General features: G+C 52.7%; 1 protein-coding gene across 4 annotated transcripts in view; it reads right to left on the bottom strand.

Moving 5' to 3' along the window:
• The window catches only part of SACK1F (scaffolding CK1 anchoring protein F), a 35,161-nt gene extending 20,608 nt beyond the window's left edge, over positions 1-14,553 (bottom strand). For all 4 annotated transcript variants that reach the window (XM_081587518.1, XM_081587520.1, XM_081587519.1 and 1 more), the window contains exon 1: positions 14,020-14,553. In XM_081587518.1, the coding sequence (XP_081443644.1) occupies positions 14,020-14,505 (486 nt within the window). In that variant the 5' untranslated portion in view covers positions 14,506-14,553. The remainder of the gene's footprint in view (positions 1-14,019) is intronic.
• Between the last annotated feature and the right edge of the window lie 3,414 nt (positions 14,554-17,967).

The raw sequence follows: 17,967 nt of genomic DNA, 5'->3' as shown, positions 1-17,967 counted from the left end.
AAACAGAGCATGGGCTACAAGTCAGCCCCAAAAAGCCGCCGAGGCCCAGGGTAGCACACAGGTGGCATCTCTGCCCGTGGCCCCTGCACTGAAGGACATTTCAGATGTGCAGAACCTCAGAGCTAGGAGGAAACAGAACAGAGCCCAGCCCCGAGGTTAAGTTTCCCAGCTGGGTCTTTGGCAGAGGTGGGATGAAAGCCCAGCCTTCTGACCCCAGTCCAGCGCTGTCACCCCCAGATGATGTGGTCAGGGCAGGCTCTGGGGAGATCTGCTCTGGCTAGGACCTGACGTCACCGCTGATCATACAAAACCAGGGTGCACACACAGAGCCGGACGATACCACCCTCTCCTTTACCGGTTTCCCCAGGCCGGCTGACGTGGAGCCTAGGTACTGGGGTGGGTGTGGCTGCCACCGCTGTGACATAGATCCACCCATCTCACTGAACTCCATGGTGGGGAAAAGCCACAGGTCAAGCATGCTCCTTGCAGGGATGTATTGGTGATGGTCACTTTTTCCTGGGGAGGAAGGGAGGGAGCCCACCAAGGCACAGGGGCAGTCCCAGTCCCCACGGGCCCACTGATTACCCATGTGAGCCTGGGGCCTGACTTTTACCTCCCATGTCTGCCCTGCCTGCCTCCCAGGGCTGTTGGGAGGTTCAGATGAGATCATGCCTATAAAATTCCATGAAAAAGCTATATGGTTATGAGGGGCAATCACCAAACAGCGTTGATGTTGTCTAGTCACTCAGTCATGTCCAACTCTGCGATCCCATGGACTGCAGCACACCAGGCTTCCCTGTCCTTCACCATCTCCTGGAGTTTGCTCTGACTCATATCCATTGAGTCAGTGATGCCAACCAACCATCTCAACCTCTGTTACCCCCTTCTCCTCCTGCCCTCAATCTTTCCCAGCATCAGGGCCTTTTCCAATGAATGGGGCCAGCAGCCCACACCTCCAGCCTGAAGGTGCCTTGGGGTAGGAAGGGCAGCAGGTGGGCACACTGGTCAGCTGCTGCCTCCTGGGAGGGCCATCTCTCTGGCCGTCCAGGGGAGTCAGTTCTGGGTGGGCCACTCAGTATCTGGCTCAGACAGCCCAGCTATGTGGAGCACCTTCTCTGATCCACCCAGGGAGCCATCAACGTCTCCAGAGCACTGGCTGTCACACTGGAGCATATAAAGAGCATCACCCTGTGTGGGGCTGGGTGAGGTACACCTGCTGGGTGCACAGATTCCAGGGCCCCAGCCTCAGAGCATCGGACTCAGCAGGCCCATGAAAGCACATTTTAACAGCAACTCCTACCCCCACCCCGCCCACCTCAGGTGATCCGAATGCAGGTGGAGGATGGATCACACTTGGAGTAACAGCGGCTGCGTGGAAGAGAACCTATTCTTTGGAAGCAGAAGGTCTCATTGGTTGTGTGATCTTGAGTGAGTCACTTAATCTAAGCCTCAGCTTCCTCATTTTAAAATGGGGAGTATGGTCACTTCACAGGGTTGCTCCGAGTTTTAAATGCGATAAGGCAGCAGGACAAAGAGCACAGAGCCTGGCCTGCTGTGCATGGAGGGTCCACCCTGGCAGGCCCTTCTCTCCTCTGAAGGAACTCAGAACAAAGGGGCCTCACTTCGGAGGTGGCCGGGCCAGCGTGGGGGCGCATGCTCTCAGGGAGCCAGGCGTGCAGAGCTGTCCACCGGCCCCGGACATCACGGCGGAGATGTTTTCCTTTGCTTGATACCATGTCCAGCAGAACCGGCCTGGGGTGGTGAGAAAGCCCAGGCAACACTACACTTCCAGGAGAGTCAGAATCTGAACTGATGGAGGGGAAGGGCAGCTCAATCAAGGGATGAGTGAGTCTGTACAATGCATGATCCTTTGAGCGATCCTGGGAGACTGCGTTTGCTCACTGAGCAGGAAACACACCGCTAGGAAAACTGTGGCCCTGGGAGTTCCCTGGGGGGGTCCAGTGGTTAGGACTCTGAGTGTTCACTGCTGAGGGTCCGCAGTTCAATTCCTGGTTGGGGAACTAAGATCCTTCAAGGCACATGGCATGGCCCAACACCCCAAAAACCTCTGCTGTCCCAGTGGAGAGCACCTCCAGGTGGGGCTCGGGACCCAACCGGCCGCTGCTAAGCGCACTGCAAAGACTTTCTTTTGTCATGAAGGCTGCAACAGGCCCCATCCAATTTCTGCCTCGGTGGGATGTGAACAACTGGACGAGAAAGCTTTACCTTAAGCATTCTGGGTGTGCTCCCTGGGGTGAGAGAGGAGAGGAGAGCTCGGGAGAGGAGGTCCGCACAGCCACCCAGGGGACACCCACAGACACCTTGCATCCTCCACCCCTGGACTCTAGATTCATTTCTCCAGGAGCAACCTGCAGTGGAGGGAGCACAGACTAGTCAGGGGTCCCACAGAGGTGGTGAGAGGGTAGACGTTGCTTGTCCCCTGGGAACTCTGCCTATAAAGCGAGGCTGCCTCACGTTTATTGTGAGGCCAGGTGTGGGCTGGGGGCTCAGCCGTCAGCTCCGTGGGAGAACGAGCTTCCACAGGCCTTCCACTCTTGGCAGGTGGAGCCAATAACCCAACCCAAACTATGCTGCTTCCCGGCCCAAACCCTTGGCCTGATGTCAGCCTAGCCAAAGCCCCTCCGTGTGCTTCTGGCCCACTTGCTTCCTTGATGATAACCTCCTCTGCCTTCTCCAGGCACACCCCGCTGGCTCCAGCCCTGGTGCCTTCATTCACACTGTCACCTGCCTTCTCCCTGTGGGAACAGGAATACCCTTTCCGTGTCAAGGTCCTTGTTTCCCTCTCCCCAGGCCGTCCCAGGTTCATTATGGGTCCCGGGTCCCCAGGTCCCAGGGCAGTGTGTGCCTCTCCCAGGAGGCTCGTCTGCTCAGGCCTGGGTCTGTCTGAGCGCATGGCGGGGGACAGAGACCTGACGGGCCGTGCTACACGGGGAGCACGGGTCTAAACAGTACCTCCACAGTAGCGAGCTTCCCTCGAGGGGCCTGACGAAGCAGACTGGACCAGAGCCCTGGCCCACCAAGAGGGCAGAGCCAAGACCTCTGGGGTAGTATTCTTGGCCTGGATGCCAGGTATCTGGGCTTTGTCCCCTGAGGATTCCCAGCTGTCTGCGGCCATGTTACATTGTTTCAGGCTCACTAATTAGACATCATTAAACACCAGGCTCCCTCTTGCACTGCCAGCCACTGGAGCCCAACTCTGCCAGCCAGGCCACTTGCTCTCGCAGACTCCTCGGCCTCTGAACCAACTCTGTTCCCGACTCTGCTGTGCACCACTGGGGCTCACTCCCTGTCCATCTGGGCCTTACGAGGTACTCTTGACACTCATTCCCCAAACGAGGTGATGGAAAGGAGACTTGGGCTGGGTCTCCGGAGACAGAGAACAGACTGTGCCTGTGTGAGCAAGGTCAGTTAATTCAGCCACCAAGCGGCATGTGTGATCCACCAGGGAGTACGCAGAGCAATTCTTTTTAAGATCCTAGGCCAGCTTTCACTGCCCCACGGCACACTTCTGGGATGACTTTCCCTGCACTAAGTTGGTGTTAATTAGTGAAAATTATCTAATGCAAGCTCATTTAACATTAGCTTAAAGCTAAACATAATTAGGAAGATAAATCAGCTGCTAAAAAAAAAATCCAATGAAGATACACAGATGATTTTTAGGATCAGCTGCTGGTTTGGGTTACTGGCCTGGAGCTCTGAGCATCACACAATATGTGGAGAAGGCAGGACTCCAAAAAGTACCTTCGAGCTATTTCTTGATTGATCCATCAGGGCAAGACAAGTGGAGTTGGCAGTTTGCCCAGGAGATTCTGCGAGGTGGTCGAGATAACCTGGTGGCCACTGCCAGGTAGTGAAGCTACCTGGAAGGGCTTCCCCAGAGAGGCAAGTGGAGGGTGCGGGGAGCAGGGGAAGGCAGTCAGGAGGAGCTGGGTGATGGGAATAGTGTGAATCTGTGCACTCCCAGGCCTCTGGTCTTGCATACCCTGCCCTCTGCCCACCTGCCCTTCCATACTGGCTGCTGCAGCTGTCAATTCCCAAGAGTTCTCTGTGCCCCTGGAGCTCAGTGAGACTCAGGCTCATCTCAGTTCCCATTCGGCTTCACTATTTACTCCCTGCCGTGAGACAAGGGAGAGGCAGGTTCAACCCCTGGGTCGGGAAGATGCCCTAGAGGAGGAAATGGCAACCCACTCCAGTATCCTGCCTGGAAAATCCCACGGACAGAGGAGCCTGGGGGGCTACAATCCAAGGGGTCGCAGAGTCGGACACGACTGAGTGATTAAGCACGTGTGACTTTATGCTCAGTGCCTCAGCCGTGTCCGACTCTTTGCAACCCCATGGACTGTATGTAGTCCCCCAGGCTCCTCTGTCCATGGGATTTTCCAGGCAAGAATACTGGAGTGGGTTGCCATTTCCTACTTCGTGTGTGACCTTATCATCTGTAAAATGGAAAGTTCCTGGATTGTCATGAAGGTTAAATGAAATTATATATTTCAAAAGGGCTAGTGTGGTCTGGTATTTAAGAACTCAACAGTTAATGGCTTCCCAGGTGACTCAGTGGGTAAAGAATCTGCCTGCAATGCAGGAGAAGTAGAAGATGAGGGTTCAATCCCTGGGTTGGGGAGATCCCCTGGAGAAGGGCATGGCAAGTATTTTTGCCTGGAGAATCCCATGGACAGGGGAGCCTGGTGGGGTTGATGGAGTCCATGGGGTCGAAAAGAGTCAGACAAGACTGAGACGACTGAGCACGCACACACAACAGTTAATAGCTAGCAACACCCTCCTCCCACCTGTACTGCAGTTTATTTTCTTTTCCAGGGTCCACATTTTATGATTCTGTATATTTCTGGAACGTGGCACATACTAGGTCCTCAGTGAAACAAGGGGAGCGAATGAGTAGATGTGGGGAAGGGAACCCTCTTGGGATTAGGAGTTAAGCATACTCACAGTTGGTCCTTGAAGACCCACAGAGAGGTGAAGAGCCCTGGTCCCCGCCCTGCCCCCACCTTCTGCTGACTCACTGCTAGGACACAGAACAGAAAAGAGCTTTTCTCTGGAGCCTCCCACAGGCCCCACCAGTGCCGTGAGAGGCCCAACAGGGTGACCACTGGACAAGCTGGGTCAGGGTGAGTTAACAGATTATTGGAAACTCGGGCCACAGAGACCACTAACTAGAAAAGCCACTGGCTCTTTTCTTGGGCTAAGATTCTGGGGTCATTAGCAAGTTCACAGACTCCAGGAGTTTCAGAGCAGGAAGAGAAAACAGGGGCAGGCAGCGGACCAGCTAAGGCTGACTGGTAACGGCCCCTGGGGAGGGAGGTGTGGTGGGAAGGTGGGGGAGGGGCCGGGATCACTAGAGTGACTCAGCCTGGGGTGGGGGGTGGTCAGGAGAGCGCCAGGAACAGAGGCTGGCGGTCAGCCAGGACCCGCCCCCGCTCATGGTCCTCTGCCCTGCTCCTCTCTCCCCCCAGACTGGAAGCCTGCCCCAGAACAGGCTCTGCCCTGTACACTCGGAGGAGAGGGAGGTGGATCTGACCACCAGCCAAGGCGAAGCAGTGAGGTAGCATCCTGATGGGGTGGCGTGGGGGGGTGGGTTGCGGGCTGGGACTCCCAGCAAGGTCTCAGTTTGACATTGAGGACCCAAGTCCAGGGAGGGCGGGTCAGAAAGTGGCCAGTAAGAAGTCCCTGGAGACCAGGTTTAATCTCTGGTTGGGGAACTAAGATCTCACATGCCTCCAGGTGACTGAGCCTGCTTGCTGAAACAAAGAGCCCGTACGCCGCAACTAAGACCTGACGGAGCCAAAAATACATTAGAAAAAAAAAGGTCCCTGGGAGGGAATTCTCTGGTGGTCCAGCGGTTAGAACTCAGTGCTATCACTGTTAAAGGCGTGTGTTTGATCCCAGGTCAAGGAGCGAAGATCCCACAATCGACGCGGTTCAGCCAAACTAAATAAACAGGTCCCTGGGAGCTACCCACACCAGCTTCCTGGTGATGTGACCTGTCCCAGTGCCACAGGCAGCAAGAATCCTCCTCTCTCCTACTCCCACCGAAGTAGTCCCATACTTGTTTGTTTCCAGAACCAGTTGGTGAGCTTCCCAGAGCCTGGATGACAACAAACATACTTGAGTATCTGGGATTTCAGAGGGAAGAGGTGGCTATGGGGGCAATCCCCAGAAGCAACTGCATGTGTAGCAGAAGGACACAAGCCTTGAGCTCAGACCTGGGTGAATCCCAGCTAGGCTCTTAGCAGCTCTACGGCCTCCCGCTTTCCCTGAGCCTCTGGGAAAAGCCCCTTTCCCATGCCAGGTGCTGAGGACTCGATTAATTAAAGGAAATAACACGCGGAGCACCTATCTTTCAACAATGTTAGCCCCTCTTAAGAAAAACCCCTTTTATCTGCATCTCTCACTCATCTTTTTCAAAATGCTGTCTCATAGTCTTGCATCAGAGTCTCAGAGCAATCATGTGAAAGTAAGAGAGAAGAATTATTCACATTTTACAGATGCAGAGTTGGAGGCCGAGCCAATGTCAAATGATTTGCCCAAGGTCAACTGGTGGCGGAGGAAAGAGACAACCAGGGCAAGAACGAGGCTGCCAGCCATGTACCCCTTCCCCTGATGTTGCCCTGGCCTCCTGAGATCAGTGTCCAGCAAACCTGGCTATGCCACCAGAAGCCCAAGAAGTCATGAAGAAGGCACCCCCCTATTGAGGCCCCATCTTCTACTTGTGAACCCCCTGGGAGACATCCATCTTCAGAGTTTCAGGGACCTAAAGTGTCAGATTTCAGAGGAACCAAGCCTCTCCAAAGACAGAAACACAGCCTGTCCCATGCCTCAACCCACCCACTGCCGTGTCCCCATGCCACCTGTGCAGGCTCTAGTTCTTGAGAAGTCTTTACGGACTGATCTCAGGCTCCTTTAACTGGCTCTTCCAAGTGATTCTGGGAAGGGAATGCCCTCGGGGATCCCCAGTTCAGGGCACCTGTGGCGGATCCTACAGAAGAACCCTGACTGGGAACTTGGCTGCCACGGCCCTGCAGGAGAGCTGCCCTGACAAACAGCCATCAAATCAAGGCCAGCAGAGAAGTGTGGGGCTGCGGGGAGGGGAGGGCCATTGGAGCTGCTCCTCTGATGAGAGGAGGAAACAGGAAGCACACCTGCACAGGGCCTCCAACCTGAAGACAAGAAGCAACCTCTGGCTCCCCGAACTCTGATCTCCTGGCCTGATCTCCCGCTGGCAGCCCCGAGTCCTGAGAGGAAGCCCAGGCACGCTTGCCTCCCAGCTCCGAGAGGGGACTTGTACCATACTTTCTCGGTATCCTCAGCTTTCACACTGTTTCTTCCTTGTTTTTCAAAACCATCCGAAATCTAGGTAATATCCTCCAACTGTGCATGTCAGGAGTCCCACGGAGGCAAGTGATTCAACCCAAAGTTAGTAAGTAGACAGATCAGGGCAGAAACCAAGACCTTTCAGCTTCAGAGTCCATTCTCTGTCCTTGACATGAAGCTGGGTCTCTGTTGCTCCCAGGATCAGTGATGGAGCATAAAGGAGAGAGACTCAAAACTCAGTAGCCACAGCGTCCAGGGCTTGGTGGAGATGCCAGACAGGCCCAGACAAGATCCTGGAAGGGCTGTGAGGTGCTCGGTCCCTGGAACTGCAGCTGTGTCATTACCAGCCTCGAGGGCGCAAGGACTCTGGAACTGCCCTGAGCCTCGGAAATAATGCCCACATGGAATGGTCCGTGGCGGGAAGAAGGGTTAGGCGGGCAGATGGTGTGTGTTGGACCGCAGGTCACAGGCTGCCCTGAGAGGGCTTCTCTTGTTCTGCACAGCAAATCAGGCCTTATTTTATTGACATTTATTTCTTTGGCTGTGCTGGGTCTTAATTACAGACTCGCGAACTCTTAGCTGCTGCGTGTGGGAACTAGTTCCCTGACCAGGGATGGAACCAGGGTCCCCTGCCTTGGGGGCTCAGAGTCTTGACCACTGGGGAAGTCCTCCCAAATCAGGCTTTTAAAAGGCAGCTCAGAAGCTCTAGCTAAAACCTCTGCCATGGAAGGGAAGGAGAACAGGGAAAGGTATTAGGGAGAATTGGGACCAGCTCTCAAACAAGGCAGCAAGGTGGCTAACGAATGTATCATCAGACCCAGATTTCACAAACCAGCAATATTTAAGTCCATATATATGTAAACTGCTTTTTTGTTTCCTCTTTCTTTTCTCTGTTCATTGTCTATATCCCAGTGCCCAGCACGGTGCCTGGTACAAAGAAGATGCTGTGTACTATTTGCTGGATGTACCTGAATGAGGAAGAGCTGATAGAGGCTAATGGGGGAAGACAGTGGCAAAGGTGGCCACCTGCAAAGCTGAGCCTCCTGGTGAAGTGAGCCACACACCCTGGGCATATGTGCCCAGCTGCTCTCGCCTATGGGCTACCCAGACCTCTAAGCAAGCCTGCTAACCTGACCAACCGTGCCTTCTGCTCTGGAGCCCTTCCCCAAAGGCCTCTGCATCCCTCCCCCCAGTTTAGAGCACTCTTCTCGCTGCTGCCAGGTGGCTTGTTATGAGGAAGATTGACGGAGACCCTTAGCAATGTGCAGTTCAACTGGAGCCTCTCCAGACTTCCCTAGAGGAATGGAGAGGGACTGGGGGCCAGTGGGAGATAGTCTCCAATCAGTTAAACAAACCACTGGTCACCTGTGCCGCTGGGGCTCCACAAAGACAATGGAGGAGGTGTAGGAAGGAAGTCTTGGCTCTTCCAAAGCTTCTGGTCTCCAAGGATCACACGGGCCCTCCTCAAGCGAGCCCTGTGCCGGGCACACAGGTGGCACAAACAAGGAGCCACGTCTGGGAACAAAAAGTCACTTTTGAATTGAAAATTTGATTGAGTGCCAAGGAAGCGGCGCCATCCTCCCTGAAGGGAGGGGACAAACCACTGACAGGCAGAGATGGGGTACGGCCAGGCCTGCTCCCCACACCCCTCTGCCTCCCACCAACCAGGCGGGCCTGCCCCTCCCGGCTGCAACCGGAACAGAGAGGAGCGGCTTCAGTTCATCAAAGCTGAATGGCTCTGTATCCCGCCCTCTCCGGGGTTGGGTTTATGTTTATGTGGGGTCGCTAGGAGTTCTGATCGCTGGACCTGGGGGAGCTGTCATCCCCTCTTCTGAAGACAAGTCATCACACCTTTCTGGACCTCAGAGGCTGCCCCTGTGAAAGGAAGATACTATCTGCCTGACATGGTTCCTGAGGCTCAGAGGAAATGCTGCGGGAGGGGCTTGTGGTGAGCAACTAGGAGCCGGGTAGCTGGCACCTTGGAGTGTGGGGCCCAGGAAGGCAGGGGCCAAGGGTCAGTCTTCGAGGTAGTTAAGCTTTCCTCTGCTCCTGAGGCACAGGCAGGACTCTCTAAACCTGCCCGGTAGCCTCAAAAATGGGTGCTGCTAGTCAGAAGGGAGCTGGGGTGCCAAGAAGGGTGGATGCGCCGCGTGGTCTCATCCTGTCTGCTGGGCTCAGACTCGCCCGCAGACAGGCGGCAGCATCAGAGGTCCTCCCCTCACACAGTTCGGGGGGGCTGGGTTAGGGCCCCCACCACACCTTCTGTCAAGCACTCATCAGTCTGTATTAAAACGATGGTTTAGTAGACTATCAGGCCATTTAAGAGCAGAAGTGTGTTTTATATGTCTGTTTTCTACTAAAGTGCTTACCATACCTTGAAATATTTGTCCAACGACCAAACTCACTCCTTGCAAACTGCAGCTGTTTGATCCTCTCACTCTGCCCTTGTGAATAAGAACCAACCATGTCCCCGTCTTCATGTGGTCTCGCTTTACGTCCAGGCCCCCCTCCCCGCTCCCTGGGTTACAGTGGTCACAGCGGCCCAAGTGGCAGCAACCTCCTTGGTCCTCTCTGCCAGTGGGAAACAGGCCATGGGCTCACTTCTGGGTCTCAGAAGGCACCCTTTCTGCCTGTACTTTATTTTAAAAAACCTTTTTTAAAAATTAATTTGACTGCACCAGGTCTTAGTTGCTGCATGTCAGATCTTTAGTTGCAACATGTGGGATCTATTTCCCTGACCAGGGATGGAACGCAGGCCCCCTGCACTGGGAGAGTGGAGTTTTAGCCACTGGACCACCAGGGAAGTCCCGGCCTGTACTTCAAGCAAAGTACATCATTCAGTGACTCTAAAAATAGCAAATCATGTAAGGGGTATTAAAACAGCAGGAAAAACCCCCACCCCACCAGGAAACAAGGCCAAATGTCTGAATGCCGGCTATCTGGTGCAGTCAGGATGGCGTTCTGCCCTTTGCAGAGGCCCAGTGAGCAGATAACTTGAGACTGACCAACTCAAAGGCCTCCTCCCACCCAATCATGTTTTCAAAGTGTCCTTTAATCAGGCTCCTTTCTCCACATCCCTGAGGCGTAGGCTTAAAACTCTTGCTGGTCTGTGCCTGTGGGCAAGTCACAGCCACTCCCCCTGAGCCTCCGTTTCCTGTTCGTCACTGAGGAATAAAAATGACAACCCCTCATGAAGTTATTGAGGATTAAATGAAATAAAATCCTCTGGTGCCCAGCTGGACCTGTGGATTATGTCCTTCTGCTGCTCCCCAACCATACCTGCAACGGTCCCCTGCATTCCTGCACATACATCATCTTGGTCCATCCCACCTGCCCTCACAGCAGCCAGACTCCCTGGAGACAAGGAAATTCCCTCCCTCAGGGTGAAAAGGATGGGGAAGGCTCTAGAGTAATAGTCACGGAGGATGCCCCGTGCCAGTTGGCTGAGGGTGCGTGGGGTTAGGGGGTGGGGACAGGCAAAGGTCAGAAGGTGTAGCCTTCAGAGTAGAAACTGGGGATCTGGGTGTTTCCACGACCAACCACGTGACCTTTGGGCAAGCCCCTTTCCTTCTCTGTGCCTCAGTTTCCTTGCCTGTGAAAGAGGGTCAACTTTTACCCTGCCTATTTCATGGGATCTTTGGGAAGAAGGTGCTGCATGCAGGTGAGTTCAGTTCAGTCGCTCAGTCGTGTCCGACTCTTTGTGACCCCATGAATCGCAGCACACCAGGCCTCCCTGTCCATCACCAGCTCCTGGAGTTTACCCAAACTCATGTCCATCGAGTCGGTGATGCCATCCAACCATCTCATCCTCTGTCGTCCCCTTCTCCTCCTGCCCCCAATCCTTCCCAGCATCAGGGTCTTTTCCAATGAGTCAGCTCTTCACATCAGGTGGCCCAAGTATTGGAGTTTCAGCTTCAACATCAGTCCTTCCAATGAACACCTAGGACTGATCTCCTCTAGGATGGACCAGTTGGATCTCCCTGCAGTCCAAGGGACTCTCAAGAGTCTTCTCCAACACCAGTTCAAAAGCATCAATTCTTTGGTGCTCAGCTTTCTTCATAGTCCAACTCTCACATCCATACATGACTACTAGAAAAACCATAGCCTTGACGAGACGGACCTTTGTTGGCAAAGTAATGTCTCTGCTTTTTAATATGCTGTGTAGGTTGGCCATAACTTTCCTTCCAAGGAGTAAGCATCTTTTAATTTCATGGCTGCAGTCACCATCTGCAGTGATTTTGGAGCCCCAGAAAATAAAGTCTGACACTGTTTACACTGTTTCCCCATCTATCTGCCATGAAGTGATGGGATCAGATGCCATGATCTTAGTTTTCTGAATGTTGAGTTTCAGCCAATTTTTTCACTCTCCTCTTTCACTTTCATCAAGAGGCTCTTCAGTTCCTCTTCACTTTCTGCCATAAGGGTGGTGTCATCTGCATATCTGAGGTTATTGCAGGTGAGTGGTCATGATTATAAGAGTTGGGGTCCAAAGTGTCTGAGGGTTTGGGGCATAGACAGCGCCAGAAGCTGCTTCTTCCCGGGGTGGGGGGGGGCGGTCATCTACTTTGAACCCAGTTTTAGGACCCCTGCACCAGGCCCTCCACATACTCAGCTGTCACCACAATAGCTCTTCCCTCCTGTCATTCAAAGCTGCTTGCTGTTCTGAAGCACAAAGCTTTCTCTCCTGTCTCTTAAGGAGAAACAAGAGTTTCTTAAGTTTCTTCTTCCTCTGTTCCAGTTTTCTCTCTCCCTTTTTAACCCTGCAACTTACCTCCCTTGGGAAGCCCTCCCAGATTGGGCATATCCAGCCTCAAAATCTGTTTTCCTTCCAGCATACCCCCTCAGCAGCATTTAACTCTTGGAGGGCAAAAGCCACAGCTTATATCTTCCTATGGCTAGTGCCTGGAACTCAGGAAATAATAACTGGTTTAATATGTAAATACTGGATCAGTTCACAGTTGTTAAAGTTTCTGTTGTTAAATATTTAATGAGTTAAGAACACTCCACTACCTAGGAGACTCCCAACATCCCACATGGGACAAGAAGTCCCAGTGGGCAGGGCTCTGTCTCTCTCTTCTTGTAACCTGTTGCCCAGGTGTGATCAGGCCAGTTCCATTCAAGATCCTTGGTTTAATCTGTTGCATCATCAGACAGTACTGTGGTTAAGAGGAAGCACTTTGGTGTTTGAATTTTGGCTTGGCAAATGACTTAACTGTTTTGAGTCCCAAAATAAGGAAAATACCCATCTCACTCAGTAGTTGTGAAAATCATTAGCACCATGGCTGGCACACATTAAGTACTCATAAATCAAGGCTTGTTAGTATTACATCGTAGGACTTGACCCCTGACCCCAGCTGCAGCCTGCTACACAGTATTGTCGCCCACATCCTTTCTCCTCCTCTGTTCAAACTTGCCTTTCTCTTTGGCAGAATGCAATAGACAAAAGAACTCTCAGGCAGACAAGCTGGGATTCTTTAGAGAGGGAGGGTGGAAACACAGACAGTGAAAACTTAACCCTTCCTTCTGGCAGCCAATCTAGCCAACCACCTGTATCATGCCTTCCAGAAGAAGAGCCCCACCACTGGTGTCTCAAGTTCAGCCTCCAGGGGTAACAGGACTCCAGCCACAGTCCTTGAGTTAAATTAGAACGGTGAACCCAAGCCACTTCTGTTGTATATTCTGAACTGGGTACCAAAGGCTGCTGATGTCTCTTAAATCTCAATGTAGGGGAACCAGACTTAGCAAATAAAAACACAGAATGCCCTCATTAAATCTGATTTTCAGATAAACAGTGAATGACTTTTTAACATCAGTATGTTTCATGCAGTATTTGAATCATACTGTATAATGCTAAAAAATTTCTTGTTAATCTGGAATTCAAATTTAACAGGACATCTCATATTTTATCTGGAAATTCTGCCCAACGAACTATTGGCCCCACCAATATTCTAACCAGCAACTCTGCAAACGTCCCCTCCTTTCAATGCCCAGGCAGAGTAGATCGGATAAGTGGGAGCTTTTTCCTGACCTGCTGAGTTTAGGGAGCTGCCCTGTCAAAGTGGCCGGTACATCGTCAGGCACAGACTAGGTGGTCAAGAAACATCCTTCACTTATTCCAGGCTGCTTGAGCCCTAGTGCTGGGCACAGAGCCAGTGTGAATGCCAGGGGCCAAGCCAGCTTTGACTCTGGGTGGGGGTGCCTCCTAAGAGCAGTGTGGCTGGGGTGGAGGTGGGGAGGCCACATTACAGTTTCTGTGATTGCCTGAAGATCAAATGAGAAAATGACCAGGGACAAGTTTTGTTAAATCCCTGGGAAGCACACAGGTTATTATCAAGAACTTTGAGTGGCCCCTTTTACCACAGGGCTCCACAGCCCCCACTCCTGCCTAAAGACAGAGACCAGACAGGCACATAGACGCGCAGAGCAGGGGAAAGCCAGTGCCACTGGACACTGTAAGCAACTGTCCAGCACCTTGTTATTTGCCAAACACATCCATGCTCTCCTCTGCAGCCCCATGGCGGACGGGAGGGTTCTGCGCCCCTTTTCCTGAGGATGGTCAGGGCCGCCAGCCCCAGGCCTTGCCTCAGAGGTGGGGGGCGGGGGCCTGGTCCTAGGGGCCGGTCGTGGGGGTCCCCATCAGTGTGCGTGGCCGGGGCAGGGGCGGGGGCCTACCTTCTGGGCCTGTTGGATCATCTGCCTGACCAGCTGCTTCAGATGGGGCGCCTTCTCGTCCTTGGGGGGGTGGGTGAAGAGGGTGACGCGGCTCACGCCGCGGTAGAAGCCCGCGTCGGTCCAGCCCAGGTCCAGCGGGGGCACCTCGGTGTCCGAGCGGTCGGGCCAGTAGGCCAGAGATTCGTCCGGCTCAGCCGCGGCCTGCGCCGGGGTCTTGGCCTTGGGCTTGCTCTTGCCCCGGGCGGCAGCGGCGGCGACATCCTCGTAGGGGGTCCAGGCGGCGCGGAGGGCCTGGCGCTCCTGGCTGGAGAGGAAGTCCCGCAGCCGCTCCTTCTTGACCCGCTCGCGGTAGGCCTGCTCGCCGCCGCCCAGCAGCGCCTCCAGCGCGGCCCGCCGCCTCTCGCAGTAGTAGAAGGCGGCCTGCGCCTCAGTCACCCTCTCGTTCACGTGCGTCTCGTCCAGGCAGCTCAGCTGGGACTCGGCCATGGCGCCCCGGCCCCGGCGCGGCCGCGGCCCGGTCCCACCGCCGCACCTGAAGCCACCGAGGGGCGGGGCGCCTCACCTGGCCGCGAGGGCGGCCAATCCGGCGCGGGCCCGGGCGCGGGAGCGGCCGTCGGGCGGGGAGGGGCGGCCGCGCCCTCCGCCTCTGCAGGCGCGAGCAGCAGCGGGCGACCTCGGAGGAGGGGTGGGGGCTCTGCTGGGGACGCGGCCAGGCCAAGGCCTGCGGGGACCCAGCCCGGGGCGGGAGCTCTAGAGCCGGCAGGAACTTGGAGCCGGGCCGTACTTAGACCCACGTGCGGCCTCTGGCCCGCTTCCGCCTCCTGACCCTGACCCTGCGGTGAGGGACCTAACCCTTCCTGCCACCGAGCCGGCCAGACGCATCTCAGGTGCGCTTTCATTTTCCCGGCCGGTAGGGCCTGGAGCACGTGGTCTGGCCAGGGCGTTTCTGGGGTGGCCGACCTGATCACTGCCCTGTTGGGGGGTCGGGAGGCCTATGCGAGGCCATACTGTGAAGGCCGAGGAGGGGCGGTGATATGAAAAAGCGAAATGCTAATAAAACCCCCAGCTCCCCCCACCCATGTGTCCCAGTTCTGAGAGTAGAGGCTTCCAGGGGCTGAATAGTCTTTGGAAGGACTGATGCTGAAGCTGAAACTCCAATACTTTGGCCACCTGATGCGAAGAACCGACTCATTGGAAAAGATGCTGATGCTGGGAAAGATTGAAGGCGGGAGAAGGGGACGACAAAGGATGAGATGGTTGGATGGTATCACCGATGCGATGGACATGAGATTGAGTAGGCTCCGGGAATTGGTGATGGACAGGGAGGCCTGGCCGTGCAGCAGTCCATGGGGTCGAAAAGAGTTGGACACGACTGAGAGACTGAACTGAACTGAGGGGCTGTCAGTCCAACACCTTCACAAGGACAAAAATTTCTTTAAAAAAAGCCACCCAAATACAGCAAGGATGTAAGCACCAGCGGTGGAGCTTTCTCATTTTATTTTGAAGCGGTGTCTGAGCGTGTGTGTGCCTGTGTGTTGGGCAAGATAGGCAGCCAGAGACCTGATTACTATATTAGTGATTTAAAATATATGTTTGAGCTCAAGGAAGGAAGAGACACACACATACATGCACACTCACACACACACACATCACCACCACCAGCAGTAGCTCTGCTATTTCCCACCGGATTAAGTATAATCTTCTTAGTCATTAACATATTATTTTGTTCATGCACTGCTGTACAATTTGATTCTCCACGTTCAAAATATTTTCAGATCATAGCAACCAAAGGTTCATGGTTCTCTCATTTTATAGCAAAGCATCTTAGCGCTGGAAGCAGCTTTAGAAACTAATTCAACCTCCTCATTTGACAGATGAGGAAATTGTGGCCTGGAAACCTGTGGTTTGCCCAGATCTCCCTGAAAAGTAGAAGCAACACTTGGGGAATATTATGTTCTCTGTGTCTCAGATATCTTTGCCCTACATCACAGCCATCTTTGCCCTTTCTACTTCTCTAGTGAAATGACAGAAGGTTACTGGGGCCATGGTTTTAACCCTGGGGATTTTGAAAAGCTTGCCAAATATTTCTGGTTCTTCCTTTTGATGGCCTGGAAACATGAGGGTTATATTTTCAAATATATGCAAATTTTGTGGCTAGTCAATTCTAGTATGCTGCATAAGGTCAAGAATGGTGAGCAGATATGTGTCCATCATCTCACCTGTGTCCTCTGCCACTCTTGGGAATCTGAAGGTCCCACTCTAGAAACACTGAAGTATAGACAAATTTCACCTTTAGATGGGAGAGCATTTAGTTTGTTTTCTAATAACTTGAAGCCCTACAAGATGCCAAACTCTCTGCCGTGGGGACACAGAGGAGCTCAGAGCAGTGGGAGGAACAGAAAAACACACAGGAGGATAACACAGGTGTGATGAAAGTGCTTTTAATAAGCTGAGTCAGCAGTGCATTGGGAGCAACCATTTACTTAATGCTTACTATGGGCACACAGTAGGTGCTCAGTACGTATTTCTTTTAAAAGAATGAGATTAGGGTCAAAGGAAAGGGTGTGGGAAGCTGTGGGGACTTTTAGGGAACAAGAAATTAATCTGCCCAATGGGATGTAGGTAAGAAGGCTTTTATGCAGCAGGAAGGGGTTTTGAGTGGAGCCTAAAAGGAAGAGAAGAAGTCAAGGGGGAGAAAGGGCGTGAAGACATTCCAGGGAGAGGGAGTTGGGATTGGATGCAGTCAGAGCGTCATCCTGGCATAAGGTGCATTTGGGTTCAAGCTAAGATACTTAACCCTCAGAGCCTTAAGTGTCCTCATCTGCCAAGTGGGATAACAACACTAACTCCTGTGACCTCCCAGATTGTTTTAGGGACTAAGTAAGATCACATATTTGCTTTAATTAGCACTGTGACTAATTATTCACAAACCCAGACTACTTGTGACTGACTGACGAGTAGAAAGTAGTTTACAACGCTTCTAAAACTTTGTTGTGCACAGTAGTCACCTGGGGGGGGGGAGGATCTTGCTAAAATGCAGGTTCTGATTCAGTTGGTCTGAGATGAGACCTGAGAGTCTACATTTCTAGGAAGCTCCCAGGTAATGTTCGCAATGGTGGTCCATAGACATTTGGCATAGCAAAGATTTCAGAAGCCAGTGAAGAAGAGTGCAAAGTTTCATGTCAAAGAGTCCTGAAATGGAATCCCACTTTCCTGGTATAAGCTGTGAGTCCCTGAGGAAGTTACTTCTCCTTTCTGAGCCTTGGTCCCATCAGTGGCATTTGGGCAATAGTAGGTCCTACCTAACACGGCTGTGTGAGAAGGAAATCTAGTTAATGGATACTCACCACTTAGTGGAGTGTCTGGCACAGCGTAGCAGCCAGTAGAGGGTAATTAGCATGGGAAGATGAGACTGGAAAGAGACTGACCTTGGGATCAAATTGTGGGGACCTTGACTTTAGATCTTATTCTATAGCTAGGGGAGCCATTGGAGGTTATTATGAGACTAATATGGTCATAAAAAATTGCAGCAATTACTATATGCCAGGCACTGTGCAAAACATATATCATTCAAACATGCTCATGTAATCCTATTAGAAAAATTATTATCCTCATTTTACAAGTGAGAAAACTGAAACAGAGAGGTTCAGTAGCTCACTCTAGGTCACCCAGCTGCTAAGTAGAAGAGCCAGGATTCAAACCCAGACCACATGACTCCAGGGCTTGCCTACCTACCCACCTTGCTGTACTGCCTCTGTTGAGAATGCTAGAAAGGGACATTTTAAAGAAATAGAATTTCCCTTATTTAATAATATATCCATTCAACAAAAATTTGTGGAATGCCTAGCATTGTGCTGAGGGTCAGAAACCACTCATTCATTTACCAAATCTTTACTGAGCCTCAGTAAACACCAGGCTTCCCTGATAATTCAGTTGGTAAAGAATCTA

This window comes from Giraffa tippelskirchi, chromosome 4, assembly GCF_054371585.1.
Source record: "Giraffa tippelskirchi isolate mGirTip1 chromosome 4, T2T-mGirTip1v1.2.pri, whole genome shotgun sequence".
In the NCBI taxonomy this organism is placed as follows: Eukaryota; Metazoa; Chordata; class Mammalia; order Artiodactyla; family Giraffidae; genus Giraffa; species Giraffa tippelskirchi.
This window is presented reverse-complemented; position numbering and strand designations above follow the sequence as displayed.